This window comes from Malaclemys terrapin, chromosome 11 (genome assembly GCF_027887155.1).
Source record: "Malaclemys terrapin pileata isolate rMalTer1 chromosome 11, rMalTer1.hap1, whole genome shotgun sequence".
Lineage (NCBI taxonomy): Eukaryota > Metazoa > Chordata > Testudines > Emydidae > Malaclemys > Malaclemys terrapin.
The window spans coordinates 40,588,802-40,608,611 of NC_071515.1; the positions used below are offsets into that span (position 1 = coordinate 40,588,802).

At 42.1% G+C, this 19,810-nt stretch overlaps 1 protein-coding gene across 2 annotated transcripts in view; it reads right to left on the bottom strand.

Annotated features, from left to right (window-relative positions):
* Positions 1–14,538, bottom strand: part of ITGA6 (integrin subunit alpha 6) — a 69,890-nt gene extending 55,352 nt beyond the window's left edge. The window contains exon 1 of one of the 2 annotated variants that reach the window (XM_054043327.1): positions 14,193–14,538. In XM_054043327.1, the coding sequence (XP_053899302.1) occupies positions 14,193–14,356 (164 nt within the window). In that variant the 5' untranslated portion in view covers positions 14,357–14,538. The remainder of the gene's footprint in view (positions 1–14,192) is intronic. The other variant, XM_054043328.1, reaches the window with a different exon arrangement.
* Positions 14,539–19,810: the final 5,272 nt, after the last annotated feature.

Below are 19,810 nucleotides of genomic sequence, written 5' to 3' on the forward strand. Positions count from 1 at the left end.
GTGATAAACATATCCTGGCTGTTGGGGAAACCGGTTTCTCTGCTTCCTTGCTGTGAGCTATTGTCATTGTCTTCATGATCATCATCATCATCTTCCTCATCCCCCAAACCCGCTTCCGTGTTGAGTGATTCTCCATTGAGAAGCACAGGGTTTGGGTAGTGGTGGCTGCACCCCCTAGCAAGGCATGCAGCTCCGCGTAGAAGCGGCATGTCTGCAGCTCTGCCCCAGACCTTCCGTTTGCCTCTCTGGCTTTGTGGTAGGCTTGTCTTACCTCCTTAATTTTCACACGGCACTGCTGTGCGTCCCTGTTATGGCCTCTGTCCATCATGCCCTTTGAGACTTTTTCTAAGGTTCTGGCATTTCATTTACTGTTACGGAGTTCAGCTAGCACTGATTCGTCTCCCCATATGGCAAGCAGATCCAGTACCTCCCGTTCGGTCCATGCTGGAGCTATTTTGCGATCCTGGGACTCCATCATGGTTACCTGTGCTGATGAGCTCTGCATGGTCACCTGTGCTCTCCAAGCTGGGCAAACAGGAAATGAAATTCAAAAGTTCGCAGGGCTTTTCCTGTCTACCTGGTCAGTGCATCTGAGTTGAGAGTGCTGTCCAGAGCAGTCACAATGAAGCACTTTGGAATAGCTCCCGGAGGCCAATACCGTCGAATTCCATCCACACTACCCCAAATCCGACCCGGAAAGGCCAATTTCAGCGCTAATCCCCTCGTCGGAGGTGGAGTAAAGAAATCTGTTTAAAGGGCCCTTTAAGTCGAAAAAAAGGGCTTCGTCGTGTGGACATGTCCAGGCTTAATTTGATTTAACGCTGCTAAATTCGACCTAAACTCGTAGTGTAGACCAGGCCTAAGATTCCTGAGTGTTGTACAAGTATAGTCTCTTTCCATATATTTTACAGCAGAATACTTCTGAGTTGCTCATTAAAATAAAATGGCTAAATTGGACTCTTGTTTGCAAAGCAAGAATACCTGTATGCAGCCTCTAAGAAGTACTTGGCACATATTGCTCTCATTTCTTAGATACAAGGGGATGTTCCATCTTATCACAAGTACCACACATCCTATGCTAAAGGTGCAGAAGGGCTGAGCACAACACACAAGTTAAGATACCTGAGGCTCCATTATTTTTAAGTGTTTATAACCTTTTATGGGGTGATAAAGGTTAAAGAGAACAGTCAAAAGTGACAGATACAGTCCACTAAGACAACACTTTAAACAAATCTTTCTTTTTTCTAGGCTGGATTCTTATGTGGCTATTTACTGTACAGCAGCTTGCTTGTGTATATCCAAAACTAATTATTTAATTTCTTAGAAATAAACATATGCATTACTCATCAATTTACCATGTCATTTTGTACATCTTGTTTCTTTCAAAATGTCCCAAAGTATATTTGCATCTTAATACCCCAAGTCTTAGCAAGCATACTACCATAAGATGGTAACTTTATATCAAAATATATTTCAGTGAAAAAGTTAAACGCAGTCTGTCCATTTGGTGTGGATCATTTTTGCTTGATTGTTTTTAGAGTCCATTGACCTACTAGCTGGCTTTCCTTTAGCCTAGTTTTATTCCGTTCCATCTCACCTTCCCAAACCACTTTGTTTCTACCAGTCCTGGAATAGAGATTTTTTTCCCAGTTCCAACTTGATTTTGAAATGTAAAAAAAAAAAATCAGTGCCACAGAATGGATTTTAACAACAGTTATTCTACAGTGGATCTGGCTATTTCTATGAGCAATTTACCAGATAACAGTCACATTTGGAGTGAAGCTTTGCCTAGTTTAACAGAAGAAAATTGGACTGGCACACACACTGTAGCTGATGATTTACTTCTATAAAAACACCACGCATCTAATCAATATACTGATTTGGGAACTGTTCTGTTTTATTTTGCGAGATGGAGAAACCAGACAGCAATGAATTAGATCTGGAAACCAATCTCCTCTGTAATTAGCCTCACATGGAATACCATTTGTGGGAAGTCAGTCTACCTGCCCTGTTTCTGAATGACAAGTTATTTGCCTTATTTAAAAATCAAGGTTAATTGTATTTTTTTTTAAAAAATATGCATTGCATGCAGCGTTTTAATCTGCTCAGCTATTTCTATGACAAAAATGTTGTGCAAGTCACTTAATCTCACTTTCCCACATTTTCCCTCTCTCTAAAAGGGGGTAACACCCACCATTGCAAATTGCTTTGAGGTCATCAGATGAAAGATGCTATACCAGTTGTTTTTTTAAGACTGTTTAATACCAAAACAGGTTTCTAACAAACTTGAAATATGACTTCCCCCCCCCACTTTGATAACCCCATTATGCAAATTTACAATGGCCCCAATCTATTACAAATTCAGTCCATCAAATGAGCCAGATCCAACCAACTTTATCTGAAGCTTCTACTGAAATAGCTATTTAAAACTTAGACGGTTTGTCATACCTCCCACACAAGGAAAGAAACTTTTTTCTACCTGGGCATCATGATTGGAAGAAAGGGGTGAATTAGGGCTTGTCTGCATACAAAAACTGTACTGCTTACCCTCCCAAGAGGGGGTGCAGAAACATCCGAATAAAGGTGTCTATAGTGTATTCCTGTAGCAAAGAGGAAAAAGCTGTACTAATATAAGGCCACCTTAATATCAAATCAATATAACTCCATCCACACTAGTGCCTGCACCTATTTAATTTCAGTATCAAAAACAAAAATTGAGCATGGAAAAGGATCAGAGGGGTAGCCGTGTTAGACTGAATCTGTAAAAAGCAACAGAGGGTCCTGTGGCACCTTTAAGACTAACAGAAGTATCGGAGCATAAGCTTTCGTGGGTAAGAACCTCACTTCTTGCATCTGAAGAAGTGAGGTTCTTACCCATGGAAAAGGAGTAACTCTTCCTAATAAAAACCTGACATGCAATTGCAACAATGTAGAAATTCCTTCAATCTCCAAAATTACTGCTACATATCATCCACTTTGTTTCACCACCACCACCGATCTGCATCTTCATCCCAAGCCCCAATACACTGTTATTCCCTCTGCAGAGGCCTGTCTAAAAGCTTCTTCAGCATATTTACGAGAGGAGAACTGAAATTGTGAGTGGAAGGTTTCTCCAAATATAAATAGGAAGTTTTAAAACTCCAATATCTAGAATACTAGACCATACAATGCTCTTTCAACTGCTACTGTTATGGAGGGGTTTCTAAATCTAAATGGCATGTTTGTCCCAAATTCTGCTCCTTTGAAGCAACACAGCACACAGCATTGTGGGCCCTGTTTTATGCACAAGACATGCTTCTGAAGGCACTTTCTTAAACCTCTTCATCTCGACACACACATGGCTCCATGCTCTCTCTTTCCTTCTACCTTTCTTCAGCTGACTGGGTCATAGTTTCACTCTGAAAAGCAGTACAAATCTTCTTGTGCCAGTCTCAATGAGATTAATGCTGCAATTGGTGTTTGTGAAGCTGCCAGCTGAAGCTTTCAGGGTTCTGATTCTACACAGAGCCTCAATTCTTAGCTCCAAGCACCATTTCTGTGCAGACTGGAATTGGAGCAAAACACACAAATAGCAAGTATGCCACAGCCAACATCACCCCTTTGGTTTCAGTTTTCATTTGAACAATGAGGGCTGGGGGACAGAGTCTTCTTCAGTTCTTCCCTCCTCAGACTTTTGCTGGTAACAGTTATGCTTTTCAGATAAACTTTACCCCATCCCACTGACATCTAGGATTCTCAGTCTGGAAGGTACCAGATGTTTTACTTATTATTAAAATGGATGCGTTAAGTATTATGACCTCTTTGGACAAAAGAATGATTCATCAATAGCTTCATTGAAGACACGAGGTTTACAGTTTAAGTAGGCGGCATGATTGTGTTGTATGTGTCTGACTACATGGCAGAGGTCTGCCCATCTGTCTGTGCATGTCTACATCAGCCTAGTCTGGAAGAAAGGAGCAGAACAGCTGTGTTATTGTTCAGCCCTTTCTTTTTCCAATAACTTTTATGCATAGTTCTTGGACTGGATTTAAGTTCAATGATTTTTATAATTCACTACCTTTGCTCAAGGATAGAATGAATATTTGACAAAAAGAATTCTTTTCCTTCTGTCCTCAACCTCTACATTCAAATATTAATTTAAATTGAACAAGGACAACTGCCTTCTCCCTCTTTCCCCAGTTCAAGGTCTGCCCTTGTTTGCACTGACTATGTACAATTTTTGTTCTGTTTGCACTGGCCTACCCTCACCATCAGTCTGGGAATATGCAAGTTTAGTTTTTAGATCTGATTCCTTTCCTATTTCTGAGACATTTTTAATACTGTACTCTGATCACATCAGAATTGACTAAGCTAGCCATATATGATGTTCAGAAGGTTGATTTATATACTATAATATTATTTAATAAAAACTGTCTTGAATACTAGACTATAATCACAAATTCACCCCTTTCAGAAAGGGTGAGTGCAATAAAAGGGAAGGGTAGGAACTTAAAGCAATTTTGGTAAAAAGAACAGTTATATTTAGGCTTGGCTGAATTCAATTTTTATAATTTTAACAGATAAAGCTTAAAAATAAATATTGACTTTTTCTGTTATCTGTTTAAATTCTCACAGTTGTAGGAAATTGCAAAGGAGGTCAATGACAGCAGACACCGAGATTCAAAAATGTAAAGCTTTATAATAGTTAAAATACAAATTGTCAGCATCCCATGTCAAAATATACAGATTAAATATCCTTAAATCAAACTCGAATTAGTTCTCAAGCAACATTTTTTTCCACTTTGCCTCGGTACATTTCAATTACCATCGATGGAAAAATTGTGTGTTGGTTTGGTGCATGCAGTGAAATCGACATTTATTGACATTTACTAATAAAAACCTAATTCTTCCAAGCCTAGTTATATTATAAAGATGTTCTTATAAAAGCTGCCACATCCATGTTTTCTGCACACAGTAATATCTCAGCTTGCAGAACACTGTTAGTTATTGTTCTAAACACAATGTTATTGTTCCAACCTAATGAGAGACTAATAGAGTTGCCTGAGACTTTTTAAAAATCAGAAAGATGGAGGCTATCAACCCACACCGCTTCTTAGATCATCATCTCTGCCATCTGCATATATCCTCTTTTCAGAGAGTCGAGGCCAGATTCAACCCCCATATAAGCTACTGAAACTCCATCAAAGAAAATGGAATGGCATGGGCTCACATTAGAACTGTATTTGACCCTCAGCCTCAACATACTTAAAGATGAAAATATATTAAACCGAGCAGAGTGATTGGCTGTGTGCATCTTCCAATAGTTAAAAAAAAGTTTTACAACCTTTAATTGCAGCTGCTGGTCTAACTTGTTTTTTGAAAGTTGGAGACTGAATTTGAGGCTATTTATCATCATTATGCACACTGGGTGAAATCCTACAGTCCTTCCACAGGCAAAACTCCTCCTGAAGTCAAGGGAACAAAGCAATTAATTGTTCTTTTGTTTGGTCCTAATATTTAACAATGCTGTTTTAAAAGACATTGTGCTAAAGAAGTATGTCACCATGTTCTTTTGCTTAGTTAGAGTGGGTACAGTCTTGCCTACACTTAAAAGTTTTACTGCTTTAACTTTACTCACACATTTGAAGCAGCAATATCCCTCTACTGTAGATGCAGTTTTACCAGCATAAGAGTGTTCATACCTGCACATCTTATTCCAATTCAGCAAAGCAAAATAAGCTATAGATGTATAAAGCACCTTATACTGATATACACCTCTACCCCAATATAACGCGACCCGATATAACACAAATTTGGATATAACACGGTAAAGCAGAGCTCCGGGGGAGGGGGACGGCTGCACACTCCGGCAGATCAAAGCAAGTTCGATATAACGCAGTTTCACCTATAATGTAGTAAGATTTTTTGGCTCCCAAGGACACCGTTATATCGGGGTAGAGGTGTAACTGCATCTACACTAGGGCTTTTACCAACATAACTATGTCAGCAAAATAAATAAAATCAAACCCCTTACCAGTAGAACTACACTGTAAAACTTTTTGAGCGTAAACTAGGCCTGAGAAATGGACTACAGTGAATAGTTTCTCTGAGATCATGAATGGGTTGCTCATTCCAATTTTACATTGTTTAAACATTCTTCACTGTAAAATGACAAGTCCTACAATTCATTGTACAGTAGGTGCATGTGTTTGCAGAAATACATTGTTGCAGTGTTATCCTCCTCAATCTTTTGACATAATTCAGCCTCCCTTTTGCCTTGAGGCTCTCAAGATGCTCTAGGCTTCAGTGGCTTTCTCAAGTGGACAAAGTTGTGCCAATTAGAGAATCAGTTTTAAAACTAAAAATTAAACTTTTAAACTTAAATAACTAGAGATGTGATTCTAAACCAGTTTGGTAATAGCCCTGTGTGAACACTCTTATTTTTGGTTTAATAATTGCTTGTTTCAATTTAGATTGAACCAGTTCCTGGTCAATTTAAACTAACCTGAAGTAAGCTTGATTTAAACAAAAATAAGAATGTCCACACAGCCTTTTATCCCAGGTTAACTATATCACTTTTTTTTTTAAAGTCACATCTTTGTAAAACCAGGGCAACTTTCTAGTGTAGATGAGCCCAGAGACCCCATCTGCTCCCAGTTCTCCTCCTACATCTCTGACCACTCTTTCAACCTCTCCTTTAGTGGGTGATGATCCGCCACCCACCACTCCCCCCATGTCAATGTCCTTCAGAGTTCTGTCCTTGGACTCCAAAATCTCCCCTCCTCCATCTGTTGTAATAGGAATGGGAGTCAATAGTGACCCCTTTCCCATGATAGGAGTAGTAACCTTTTGCAACTCATGTCAAGAGACTGGGCCAGGTAATGGGAATGGTGGTAAGAGACTGCTTTCTATGTGCGGCATGCTTATTACAGCATATAGTTCCTTATCCTCAACTGTCCCTTGAGATGAGCCACAGATAACTCAAACGCAGAGGGAAAAATACCTGAGCTCTTGATCTTTCCTTGCAAAACCTCCCTTTCTCCTCCACTGGTGAAAATTCCATAATTCTCCCTGCCACTTAGGCTAACAAACCAAATCACTTTCAATCCCCTCTCTTTCTCCCATCACACTGATATCAATGACCTTATTACTTTTCCTTCTGATAGCCATATTGGGGGTCGGGAAGGAATTTTCCTCCAGGGCTGACAGGTGAAAAACCTCTGCCATTCTCTGCAGCGTGGGGCACGGGTCACTTGCTGGAGGATTCTCTGCACCTTGAGGTCTTTAAACCACGATTTGAGGACTTCAATAACTCAGACATAGGTTAGGGGTTTGTTATAGGAGTGGGTGGGTGAGATTCTGTGGCCTGCGTTGTGCAGGCGGTCAAACTAGATAATCAGAATGGTCCCTTCTGATCTTAAAGTCTATGAATCTAATCTCCAAAATCTGTCCTTTCTTCTCCATTGCTAGCACCAGGCCCTAATTCTCTCACACCTCAACTTCCGCACCCTATTTCTCCTCTCCAGCCTCTCTGACACTCATCTTGCCCCCACTATTCTGTCCAGAATGCAGCTGCAAACTGATCTACCATCACACATAAAGGCGGAAAGGAATCCTCTGGATTAGGTTACCCAAGTATAGGATGTGGAGAGAGAACAGGTAGGTGTATGTCTACACTACAAGCACTACAGCAGCACAGCTGCAGCTACACCACGGTAGCATAGACACTACAGTGACAGAATGGGTTTTTCTATCATTCTAGTAAATCCATCACTTCTAGACGTAGGTCAATGGAAGAATTCTTCTATTGAGCCAGCGTTGTCTACACTGGGACTTAGGTCAGCTTAACTATTTCTCTCAGGGGTTTGGATTTTTCATGCCCCTAAGCAACATAGCTAGGTTGACCTAAGTTTTATGTGTAGGAAGGGGCACAAGCACAGGCGCCAGCTTCCAGTTGTCCCAGGGATGCTCAGACCCAGGCCCCACCCCCAGCCTGCCTCTTCCCGCCCCCACTCCACCTCTTCCCGCCCCCTCCCACAAGCGCATCCCATCCCTGCTCCTCCCTCTCCCTCCCAGCACCTCCTGCACACCGGGGAACAGCTGATTGTGGTGGGTGGGAGGCGCTGGGGGTGTAGGGGAGGGAACTTGGCTACCAGTGGATGCTAAGCACCCACTCATTTTTTCCCATGGATGCTCCAGCCCTGGAGCACCCACAGAGTCGGCATCTATGGGCACAAGGACAAAATCCCAAAGGATCAGAGCAAAGGGATCACCCACCAAAGACACTGGAAGAACAGTCAGAGCAGTAGGAGAATCAAGAGAGTATAGAGTCTACTCTAAGGGCAAAATTTTCAAAACCACTGACATGACCAGGGATCTTAAGTCATATCTTCAAAAGTGATATAGGCATGACGAGCCAGATTAACAAAAGTATTTATGTGCCTAAAGACTGGGGCCTGATTTAAAACTTATGGTGACCTAGTTACAGCACTCAGTGTGAAAAATCCATGGACCTACATACTGTTACTCAACACTGACAGAAAAACCATTTCCATCAGTATAGAGTGCGTCTACACTGTTGAGTTACAGCAGCATAGATACAGTGCCATAGCTATGCCACTGTAGTGCCCATGGTGGAGACATGGCCTCAGACAGGTAGTGGTATTTACAAAGGTGCCTAAGTGAGTTAGGTTCCTAATTCCCATTGATTTCAGAGATCTGTACTTTGCTCTCCATCCAGACAGTTTAGCTTTCATCTAGGTCCTCAACATCTTGAATCTTGACTACTGCCGTCTCCTCCTTTCTCGACAAAATGTTATCCCTTTAAATCTATTCAAAATACTAATTTCATTGGGGCTACTCATGCACGTAAAGTTACGCACAGGCTTAAAGGCTCCTATGATTGGCAGTCTAATTCACAACATTCAGGCTGACATTCTTTCAATCTGTGAGACTTGGCAAAGAACTAAATCAAAAGTAACTCCATGGCAGTCAACATGAATTGTGACGTTTTACTCTATCTACAAATATCATTATGACATACATATAAATTTCTTGTTGTTTTATAATTATAATTTCTTTAATTATCATTAAACTAACTCTAGGAATATATATCCATTGCATCCCATGAATGAGGAAAAGGATGATCTAAAGCAAATGCTTTGCTTTGTTAAAGGCAACTGCTGTTAGCCCTTTATCTCAGTTACACTTCTTCAGCCCTCATCCTACTGATGATTTTAACAATTCTCACTCTGACCCAAACACTGCCAGTAGGGAAATGAAAATCGTTTATCTTAGGAAACCTCATCAGTTAAGGGGCAAGAGGAGGAAGAGATTAAGGAAATGTAACAGATAACTGTGGTTGCCTTTAATGAAATGTAGTTTGCTTTTATCACCCTCTTCATCATTCACAGGCTGAAATGCGTAGTATATTCCTAGATTCAAATGATGACGCCTGAGGCTTCTTTATTTGCTGCTTGATGGTTGTTGGGTTGGTTTGTTTGTTGGGGTTTTTTTGTTTGTTTGTTTTTTGCTAAAGATCCAATTACCTGGCATGAGACATATGTATCCAGTTTTCATTTTATAAGGTTTTTCAGTTTAGAATGAGGGTGTGACGGGTTGGATGACAGAAACCCCCTTGGGAGCTGCCACCCGATGTGCAAAGACTACCCCTGCTCCTGTTTTCCCTGCCAGCTCAGAACTCCAGCACCCTGTCTTGCTGAGCCAGACACTCCTGTCTGCTCCAACACAGACCCAGGGTCTGAATCACTTGTCCCAAAGCTGCAAGTTTACCTGAAAACAGCTCACAGGAGTGTGCTTGTCTTTAGCACTCAGATGCCCAACTCCCAATGGGGTCTAAACCCAGATAAATCCATTTTACCCTGCATAACGCTTATGCAGGGCAAACTCATAAATTGTTCGCCCTCTATAACACTGATAGATATGCCCAGTTGTTTGCTCCCTCAGGTATTAATACATACTCTGAGTAAATTACTAAATAAAAAGTGATTTTATTAAATACAGACAGTAGGATTTAAGTGGTTCAAAGTAGTAACAGACAGAACAAAGTAAGTCACCAAGCAAAATAAAATAAAATGCGCAAATTTATGTCTAATCAAGCTAAATACAGATAATCTCACCCTCAGAGATGCTTCAGTAAGTTTTTCTCAGACTGAACACCTTCCAGGCCTGGGCACAATTCTTTCCCCTGGTACAGTTCTTGTTGCAGCTCAGGTGATAGCTAGGGGATTCTTCATGATGGCTCCTCTCTCCCCTTGTTCTCTCCCACCCCTTTATATCTTTTGCATAAGGCGAGAACCCTTTGTCCCTCTGGGTTTCCACCCCCCCCCCCTCACTGGAAAAGCACCAGGTTAAAGATGGATTCCAGTTCAGGTGACATGATCACACGTGAGACTTCATTACTCACTTGCCAGCACACACATATACAGAAAGACTCACAGGTAAATACAGCCATCTGCAGACAATGGGAGTCATCAAGATTCCAAACCATCCTTAATGGCCCACACTTTACATAATTACAATAGGCTCTCAGAGTTATGTTTTATATTTCTAGTTTTAGATACAAGAGTGGTACATTTCTACAAATAGGATGATCACACGCAGTAGATTATGAGCTTTGTAATGATACCTTACAAGAGACCTTTTGCATGAAGCATATCCCAGTTACATTATATTCACTTATATTTTAATAAAACCATATAGACTGCACAACGTCACAGAGGGCTCATGCCAGAAGAGGTCACAGCTGTGTATAAAACTATCTTTACAAAAGAGCTGGAAAACATGCTGAAAAGGAGAAATATAGCTGGGGATTCACAGGTATTCCACCACTACTGCCCTCTCACCATGGCCTTATTCTCAGCTGTGACAGTGAAAAAAGTCATTTTTACCAACATATGGGCTCAATTTCTGTCAACTTCTCTCCCACAGGTTGGCCTACCTCCCTGGAATACTGGGACAGTAGACACAACTTGTCCTGCCTATAACCAGTCACTATGTTTGGCATAGCTTCCATTAGTACCAGTACCCAGTGGGCATTCCAAATAGGAATTATGAAAATGAATGCCATTAATTTCGCAAACATAAGATCAAGTCAGGAAGTCCTCATTTAGAATTTCTCAGGGTTTTGCCTTCCCCCCCCCAGCAGAACCTCCATCAACTTCAATTAGATTTTTGCCTAAGTAAGGGCTGAGTAAAAACAGGTTCAGATTCTGATGTCAGTTACACCACCAGTTCAATGGGTTACATCAGAAATTGGACCTGAGTGAGGAGTTCAGGATTTGACCCATAGACAAAACACTTTTGCTGCTCCTGACAGTTTAAAAAATGTAAAATCTCTGGAAGGCAATATCATCATCATCTATACTAATCTGGTCTCCATTACTGTCTGAGCACCACACAATCTTTCACCTATTTATCCTCACAACAGCCCTGTGTGGTAGGGAAGTGCTATATCCTCATTTTAACAGATTCAGTGATTTGCTCATGGTCACACAAGAAATCTGCAGCTAAGCAGGGAGCAGAAGAACCCAGGCTTCCGGAGTTCCAGGCTAGTATTCTAATCACTGGACCATCCTACCTTATTCTACATTTGGGAGAGTCAGATTGAGAGGAAAAAGTGGTCAAAATGTCTTTACATATCCAAAATACCTAGCAGCCACTGAATGTAGCTCCCGCGGTTTGTCTTCTTTTAGAATTTTGTTTTTTTCCTTTTCATGAAAGTTTAGATCCAGAAAGTCATGTCAAAATTGAAAGAATCTATGGGTTTTCTCCATCCACAGATTTGGATTGTTCTCAAGTCCGGAGAAGGCAATTTCATGCTAATCATCTTTAAGAAGTTTCAGTTAAATTTCACAGACTCAGAGTATTGTGACTGCCCTCCAAGGGATTACTAGTGACCCATGAATGACTGCAATTGTCCCTGCACATCCTGATACACTTACTAGCAGCATTGACAGTACCATGGGGTTCTAATAAACTTAAGATAATCCTTTTATTGAGAAAAAGTAAAATGAGACAAGCTTTCAAGAATCCCAAGCATAAACTTACATAGGGCCATGATGTATGATTCTAGAAAAAGCAATTTTTGGGGTTTAGATTTTCATTCTTTAGCACTGGAGTACTTTATGTCCTCAATAACTATACAATTCTTATAGCTCGGGATTTAAACCCATGCAACCTCCCTGAAATCAATGAAATTGTATAGGGTGCAAGTCAGGGCAGAATGTGGCCCTGGAAGTTTTAAGTAAAGTTATCGGGTAACTTTCTTGCTGGCTTCACTTCTTCTCTTATGCACTATGGATTCTCTTTGGACTCCATGCTCTTCTTTTTGAATTAAAATCAAATATTAGTTTTGGTCTTTCATAAATCCTCACATAGTATGGTATCACCCATAGAGAGCATATACAGTAAAATCTGTAAATGTGTTCAGATTTAGAGAGACAAGGTGGGTGAAGTAATATCTTTTATTGGACCAATTTCCACACAGGACCAAATACTTCTGCATTCAGTTACTGCATGGGCCTCCCTGAAGCCATATAATTGAACATTTTATTTTGCCGTTGGGTCTTCCATGAACAATAGAATTTATTATCATGATTACGTTGGCAACACCGGATTTATTTGCCCAGCCCTTCCTGAAGGAGCTCACCTCTGTAGTGTGGAACAGGTTCAGTCTTGAACACCAGTGATTTTATTGCAGAAATACACACACACATATCATCACTTGGATTGCTTTTGATCCAGTCATCATGCAAGTCACAGAGAACCTAGGAAAATTATTTTAACTCAAAAATTCAATTCACATTTTATTAGAAACAGCCTACTTCATCTCAGGACAATGTCTGGATTAATTCCTACATCATCAAAGAGCATGGATCAGCATTTTGTGATTATGCAGCAAGAATACAGCTCATCAGTACAGTTATAATATAGAGCGTGATCTTTACAAATGGGAGCAGATTTAAAAATCAACGGTAAATATTGATGATGTAAAACTAAAGATTTACTAATATGCGTCAGTTTCTTCATTTGCTTGAGTCTGCTTTTCCCTAAGAGGCGTGAATACACTTGCTTTCCTGAGCACTTCATTCTGATGCCGCTGCTGCTGGCTTGATTTAAGAACACTGAAGTCCTTTGGGGGCAAGGTCCTTTTGTTGTCATACGCCCCTTCGGAATTCTTTGTCCGCAGTCATCAAGAATGCAAGGTCAGTGTTTTCCACCAGGCTCACACGTCTCTCTGCAGTTTTGCTGTTCCCCCAGAAACCTCTTTAGTTTTAAATCATTATGACATGAAAAAAATTGTGAGGTTCTCAACTAGACATTTATGACGGAGCTCCCCCTTGGCTGCTGCACAAGTGCACACCAGTACAGAGATTTTGCTTTACCCCTTGGTTTTTAAACAATCAAGCTCAGCTCAGACATTTTGATTTAAACCAATGAGAATACACAGTAGGTCCTGTCGGCGGCAACACGGTTTCCCCTGCTCTGAAAAGCATCTGGTGTCCTCATCTACACAACTTTTGCTAACAGGTGGTTGTTCCGCCCGTTAAATAAAAAGTCTCTTTTTCGTGCCCTGCAGTCAGAAGCCAGTACAAGTCCGCACCCAAAGAGCCGCACGCGCCTTGCAGAGAACTCGTAACACGCACAACTCGGGGAGTCCGTCCCTCCCTCCCGCAGCGGCGCCGCCAGCTACCCAAACCGCAACCGGTGCCGCAGCCCTCACATCCCGCAGCACTAGTAACCGCTGGCTTCGTCCCGGCCGAGGCAGCTGCCAATACACCCCTGAACCCAAGCGCACAGGACGGAAGGAGAACGGGAGGGAGGAGACGCGCTGCATCGCCACTAGCCCACTCCCACCTGCAGGGCTCGCCCGTGAAACGTCCCCCGCGCCCAGCCCGCAGCTCCACGCAGCGCAGCCGGCGGAGTTTGAAACAGATGCCAAGGTCCCCCCGCCCCGCGGACCCCAGGCGGCGGAGAGCGGCTCCCGGCCGGGGCTGGGCGCAGCCAGCAGTGGCACTGGCTCGGCAGCGGGCCAGGGCTCGGCAGCCTGGCGGCTCCTTTCTTCCTGCTCGCCCAGGAGCCTGCCCGGGGAGGGGCGGCGGGGGCCCCGCGCCGCGCTGCGCTGCAGCGGGAAAGTTTCTGTGCGGAGGGGAAGGGGGAAGCTCCCTGCCCCGGGGCCGGGGGGCACTTACAGTCTCTTGTCCTGCGGCTGCAGCTGCCAGTGCATGGCCAGGGAGAAGCCGAACAGGCTGTCCCGCTCCCCTTTCCGCAGGATCACGTTGTCGGTGTCCAGGTTGAAGGCGGAGGCGAGGCAGGGGAAGAGGGACAGGTAGAGGAGCGTCTGCCCGGGGGCCATCTGCTCTCAGGGCTCCGGCCGGGGACCGAGGGGGGAGCGGGAACCTCCTGCTGCTCTGTGCCCTTCGCCCGACTGCGGCTGGCGCTCTGCAGCCTCTCCCCTCGCTGCCACACGCTGAATGAGCCCGTTGTTCTCCTGAGACTCCCAGGCTTTGCACTAAGTGACGAAGAGAGGCGAGCCCCGCCTCTCCCAGCCACACCGGGCCCCGGCCCTGCAGCCCTCAGCCTCTCCTAGCCCTGCCCTGCCGTTCTGGCCCTGTCAATCTTCCAGACCCTGAACAACAGCACGAGGCGCCTCCAGCCCGGAAAAGCGCCTCTGCAACCGTCCAGGATGTAGAGCCTATCCCAGCTCTGCAGCCTGCCCTGTCTCCACCAGCCTACCCCAGCCTTGCACAATTCCCCCAGCAGTGTCTTGCTGTAGCTCTCCATAGCTCAGATGCTGCAATCAAGGGTCACCTATAAGGAACCTGCAGCTAGTTACGTATTCCTAGTTCGTTATTCAGGATTCCAGTTCCTTATTCAAGGGTTCTAAAATTGAAATTGAGTAACTAACTGGGGTTCCAACACATATAAGCAACAATAACTCCTGGTTACCCCAATCATGTGTATTTGTGTCCATCAGACGTTTGGGAAAATATAAATTAGAGTAGGGATATCACATTGCACAGAAATAAAGCTTGTGTCAGAGAGTGATCTTCCCCAGGCTGTTCAGAACCTTCTGACAGATGCAGAACATATGAGTTGAGGGTGACCCAAGAGATATTTTGTCATTTACATCTAGTCAAACCCCAGTTACTTATTCAAATTAAGAGTCCTTGAATAAGGAGCTGAGAATAAGTAACCAACACTAAACAAACATAAGGCAGCCCAAGCACATTGATTTCACTCTCTTCTGGTGCCTTCTTGGTCCCCAAAGCCTAAAAACGACAGCAGATGCTGCAAGCAGAATTCCACCAAGGACATCTCCCAACACCACCAAGCTGTAAATGACCCAGTGGAAGATGATGGCCTGGAAAAAAAACAAATATGCTTGACCACAGAAAAGAAGTAAACCATAAAATACTGAAAACTAATTTACTAATTTAACTAATATGGAACATGTACCAGCAATAACAATAAATGTCCAATAGTAAATACAGTCCAGGTCATGAGACAGTAACTACATGTTCTGAAACATTTTCAAAAACCATTGCCTCAACTGAAGATGAAAAGCCAGTTCTGGACAGCAGCACCCAGAACATCAGCTGTTTCTAATGTTCACTTTACATATTCCCCAAAAGGCAAACTAAAAAAACAAACAAACCAAAAAACGCGCCACCAATGCTTATTTGTATTAGTTCTTTTAGTCCCTGTTGCAAAGCACATAGAAAACAAACTCTACATATACATAAGTCTTCTCTAAATTGTCTTCAGGGCACTGTAGCCTCAAACCTCCATAATATCTGAAGAGATCTGAGATTACCTAACTCCTAATCTATAATTGTTACTAAATAGTCTACAGCTGAAGCATCCCATGTCATTTTATCACATGCAAATCACATTACAAAACATCTGCAGGGATGTTTTGTAATGTACATAACATATTGGAAGGTTAAAGAGTGTCAGTGGTGATTTTTAGTTTGTTTGCAGTTGACTTTTGTCACTGCATCCTGCATTCATTTTCTTTTCCTAAAGTAAAATTTTTTTAAAAACCTACAAAAATCAACAAGCGCATGGCACAGTAGTCCTTCTTGGCCATTAGTATGTATTCTCTGAAAAGTAGGGGCGTACCAAGTTTTAGCTACAAAGACCAAACAGCTGTGAATCAGGAGTCATGATGCCTGTGCTTCCATAGCATGGGTTTTTCTAGGTCTTTCATCAAAATGCAAGTATCATTGTGACCCAAAATATTCTTATAACGTGATGACGGCTTGTGATTAGAATCTACTAGACTTGAAGCTGACATGTTCAATTTAGTCAAGTCAGTTCTGTACATGACTGGTTTGAATGGGCTTGTATTTTTTTTTCTCCTAAACCTTTTGCCAAATGCCTATGACAACATTGCTGTAGTGGAATTATTTGGGTGCTGGTATATGAGCAATTAAGTCTGTTTGAAATGCCATTCAGGCAGATTTTTAAAAATACATTTCACCAAGATCCTCATATTACATTTTCTTATGGTCATTGATACTGCAAATACATTTTTTAAAGAGAAAAGAAATCCATCTGCTGCTGTTATGAAGCCCCCCACCCACTCCAGAAATGTGCTTCTGTAGCCTGGAAATCAAAACACATATTTGTTGAATTAAGCTCCAAGATATTCATTCCTAATAGAAGCCTTCTCTTCCTGCCTGATTCATTCAAAACCATAATCCAGTGTTCAGTCACATCACAATCACTCCCATGGCATGGACTTGTGTTGACACAAACACTAGACTGTGATTTCACAGGGACTGGGAGAGGACTATACTCATAAGGGAGCAAGCTTATTACAGTTCATAAATTTGATGGTAATTAGCAATTACTTGAAAACAAAAACAAGTGTAAGCCCTTTAAAAATAATTTTGAGGTTTATATCAAAGTAGTAGGAATTTTCCCTGCAATAACATCCAGCCTACGTACTATAGTACTTTGAAAAAGTTGCAATAGTTCTGAATAACTTCAGCAGGGAGGGGGTCATTCAAATACTCTCATACTGGATCCAGAAAATAGTTTGGACAATGCTGTTCCATTACATTTATTGGACCCCTCTTGCCAATGCTGTCTAGGCATTTTTTACTTGTTCACTATTAGCCATATCAAGGGTGAGATGAAAAACAATTTCACATTTTCTTATTACCAGAACTAAATAATAATGAACATTCAAAAATGTAGTTACATGAAAACCTCTCCCAACAAAAATGGATTGTTTATAAGGTGGAGCAGAGATGCACTCAAAACTTTTAGAATTACATTGGGATAGTCTCTTAAACAGGTTTCAGAAGCAGCCGTGTTAGTCTGTATCCACAAAAAGAAGAACAGGAGTACTTGTGGCACCTTAGAGACTAACAAATTTATTAGAGCATAAGCTTTCGTGGACTACAGCCCACTTCTTTGGATGCATATAGAATGGAACATATATTGAGGAGATATATATACACACATACAGAGAGCATAAACAGGTGGGAGTTGTCTTACCAACTCTGAGAGGCCAATTAATTAAGAGAAAAAAAACTTTTGAAGTGATAATCAAGCTAGCCCAGTACAGACAGTGTGATAAGAAGTGTGAGAATACTTACAAGGGGAGATAGATTCAATGTTTGTAATGGCTCAGCCATTCCCAGTCCTTATTCAAACCGGAGTTGATTGTGTCTAGTTTGCATATCAATTCTAGCTCAGCAGTCTCTCGTTGGAGTCTGTTTTTGAAGTTTTTCTGTTGTAATATAGCCACCCGCAGGTCTGTCACTGAATGACCAGACACGTTAAAGTGTTCTCCCACTGGTTTTTGAGTATTTTGATTCCTGATGTCAGATTTGTGTCCATTAATTCTTTTGCGTAGAGACTGTCTGGTTTGGCCAATGTACATGGCAGAGGGGCATTGCTGGCACATGATGGCATATATCACATTGGTAGATGTGCAGGTGAACCTGGTGGCTGAACTTTGTGATTTTGTCCTCACCCACAACTATTTCACATTTGGGGACAATATATACCTTCAAGTCAGCGGCACTGCTATGGGTACCCGCATGGCCCCACAATATGCCAACATTTTTATGGCTGACTTAGAACAACGCTTCCTTAGCTCTCGTCCCCTAACGCCCCTACTCTACTTGCGCTACATTGATGACATCTTCATCATCTGGACCCATGGAAAAGAAGCCCTTGAGGAATTTCACCATGATTTCAATAATTTCCATCCCACCATCAACCTCAGTCTAGATCAATCCACACAAGCGGTCCATTTCCTAGACACTACTGTGCTAATAAGCGATGGTCACATAAATACCACCCTATACCGGAAACCTACTGACCGCTACACTTACCTACATGCCTCCAGCTTCCATCCAGGACACACCACACGATCCATTGTCTACAGCCAAGCTCTAAGATATAACCGCATTTGCTCCAATCCCTCGGATAGAGACAAGCACCTACAAGATCTCTATCAAGCATTCTTAAAACTACAATACCCACCTGCTGAAGTGAAAAAACAGATTGACAGAGCCAGACGAGTACCCAGAAGTCACCTCCTACAAGACAGGCCCAACAAAGAAAATAACAGAACATCACTAGCTGTCACCTTCAGCCCCCAACTAAAACCTCTCCAGCGCATCATCAGAGATCTACAACCTATCCTGAAAGATGATCCTTTACTCTCACAGATCTTGGGAGACAGACCTGTCCTCGCTTACAGACAACCCCCCAACCTAAAGCAAATACTCACCAGCAACCACACATCACTGAACAAAACCACTAACCCAGGGACCTATCCTTGTAACAAACCCCGATGCCAACTCTGTCCACATATCTATTCAAGTGACATCATCATAGGACCTAATCACATCAGCCATACCATCAGGGGCTCGTTGGTAAGACAACTCCCACCTGTTTATGCTCTCTGTATGTGTGTATATATATCTCCTCAATATATGTTCCATTCTATATGCATCCGAAGAAGTGGGCTGTAGTCCACGAAAGCTTATGCTCTAATAAATTTGTTAGTCTCTAAGGTGCCACAAGTACTCCTGTTCTTCTTTTTTCTCTTAAACAGGTGAGACAAGGTGGGTGAGGTAATATTTTTTATTAGACCAACTTCTGGTCGTGAGAGAGACAAGCTTTCGAGCTACAGGTGGTCTATTATATAAATGTCACTTTATTTGCTTTAATATGTCCTACGGGGGGGAAAAAGCAAGTTTGAAAATGTCAGTTTCCTTCTTTATCCAAGTGGCCCATGATATTGCAGAGATTAGCCCATCTGCAGAAAAATGTTATGGGACATCTAGCAACCAACACAAACTTCAGCACTTCTTATTTTGTTCTGTCCCAGTATAAAGGAGGATGAAAATTTGGTATGACAGACAATTAACTTTGACCGCTCTAATAATGCATAATAATGCACATAATAATGCAATGTTTCTGAAAGAAGCAATAGCCATGCTACTGTCTCAGTCAGCTCAAAGCCATGTGTCCTTTCTCTAACACATGCTCTGCCATAGCTGAATTTTCAGCTGCCTGTTTTTTAATGGCATGTTGGTATTCTGCCAAATGGGCCGCAAGACATTGGCCTGCTGTGCCTACATACTGAGGAAGCAGTGCCAGAAATGCTCTCCTCCTCAATATAACAATTGTTTATTTAATTATAAGAACTCATTTTTCATTTTTAGATAAGCCAGATAAGACATTAGTCTACATTCTCGAGAAACTCTAAAGAGTGATGCCTTGCATTGCTGACCCTTTATCTTTCAGATGAACAAAAACACCTTACATTTATTTGGCA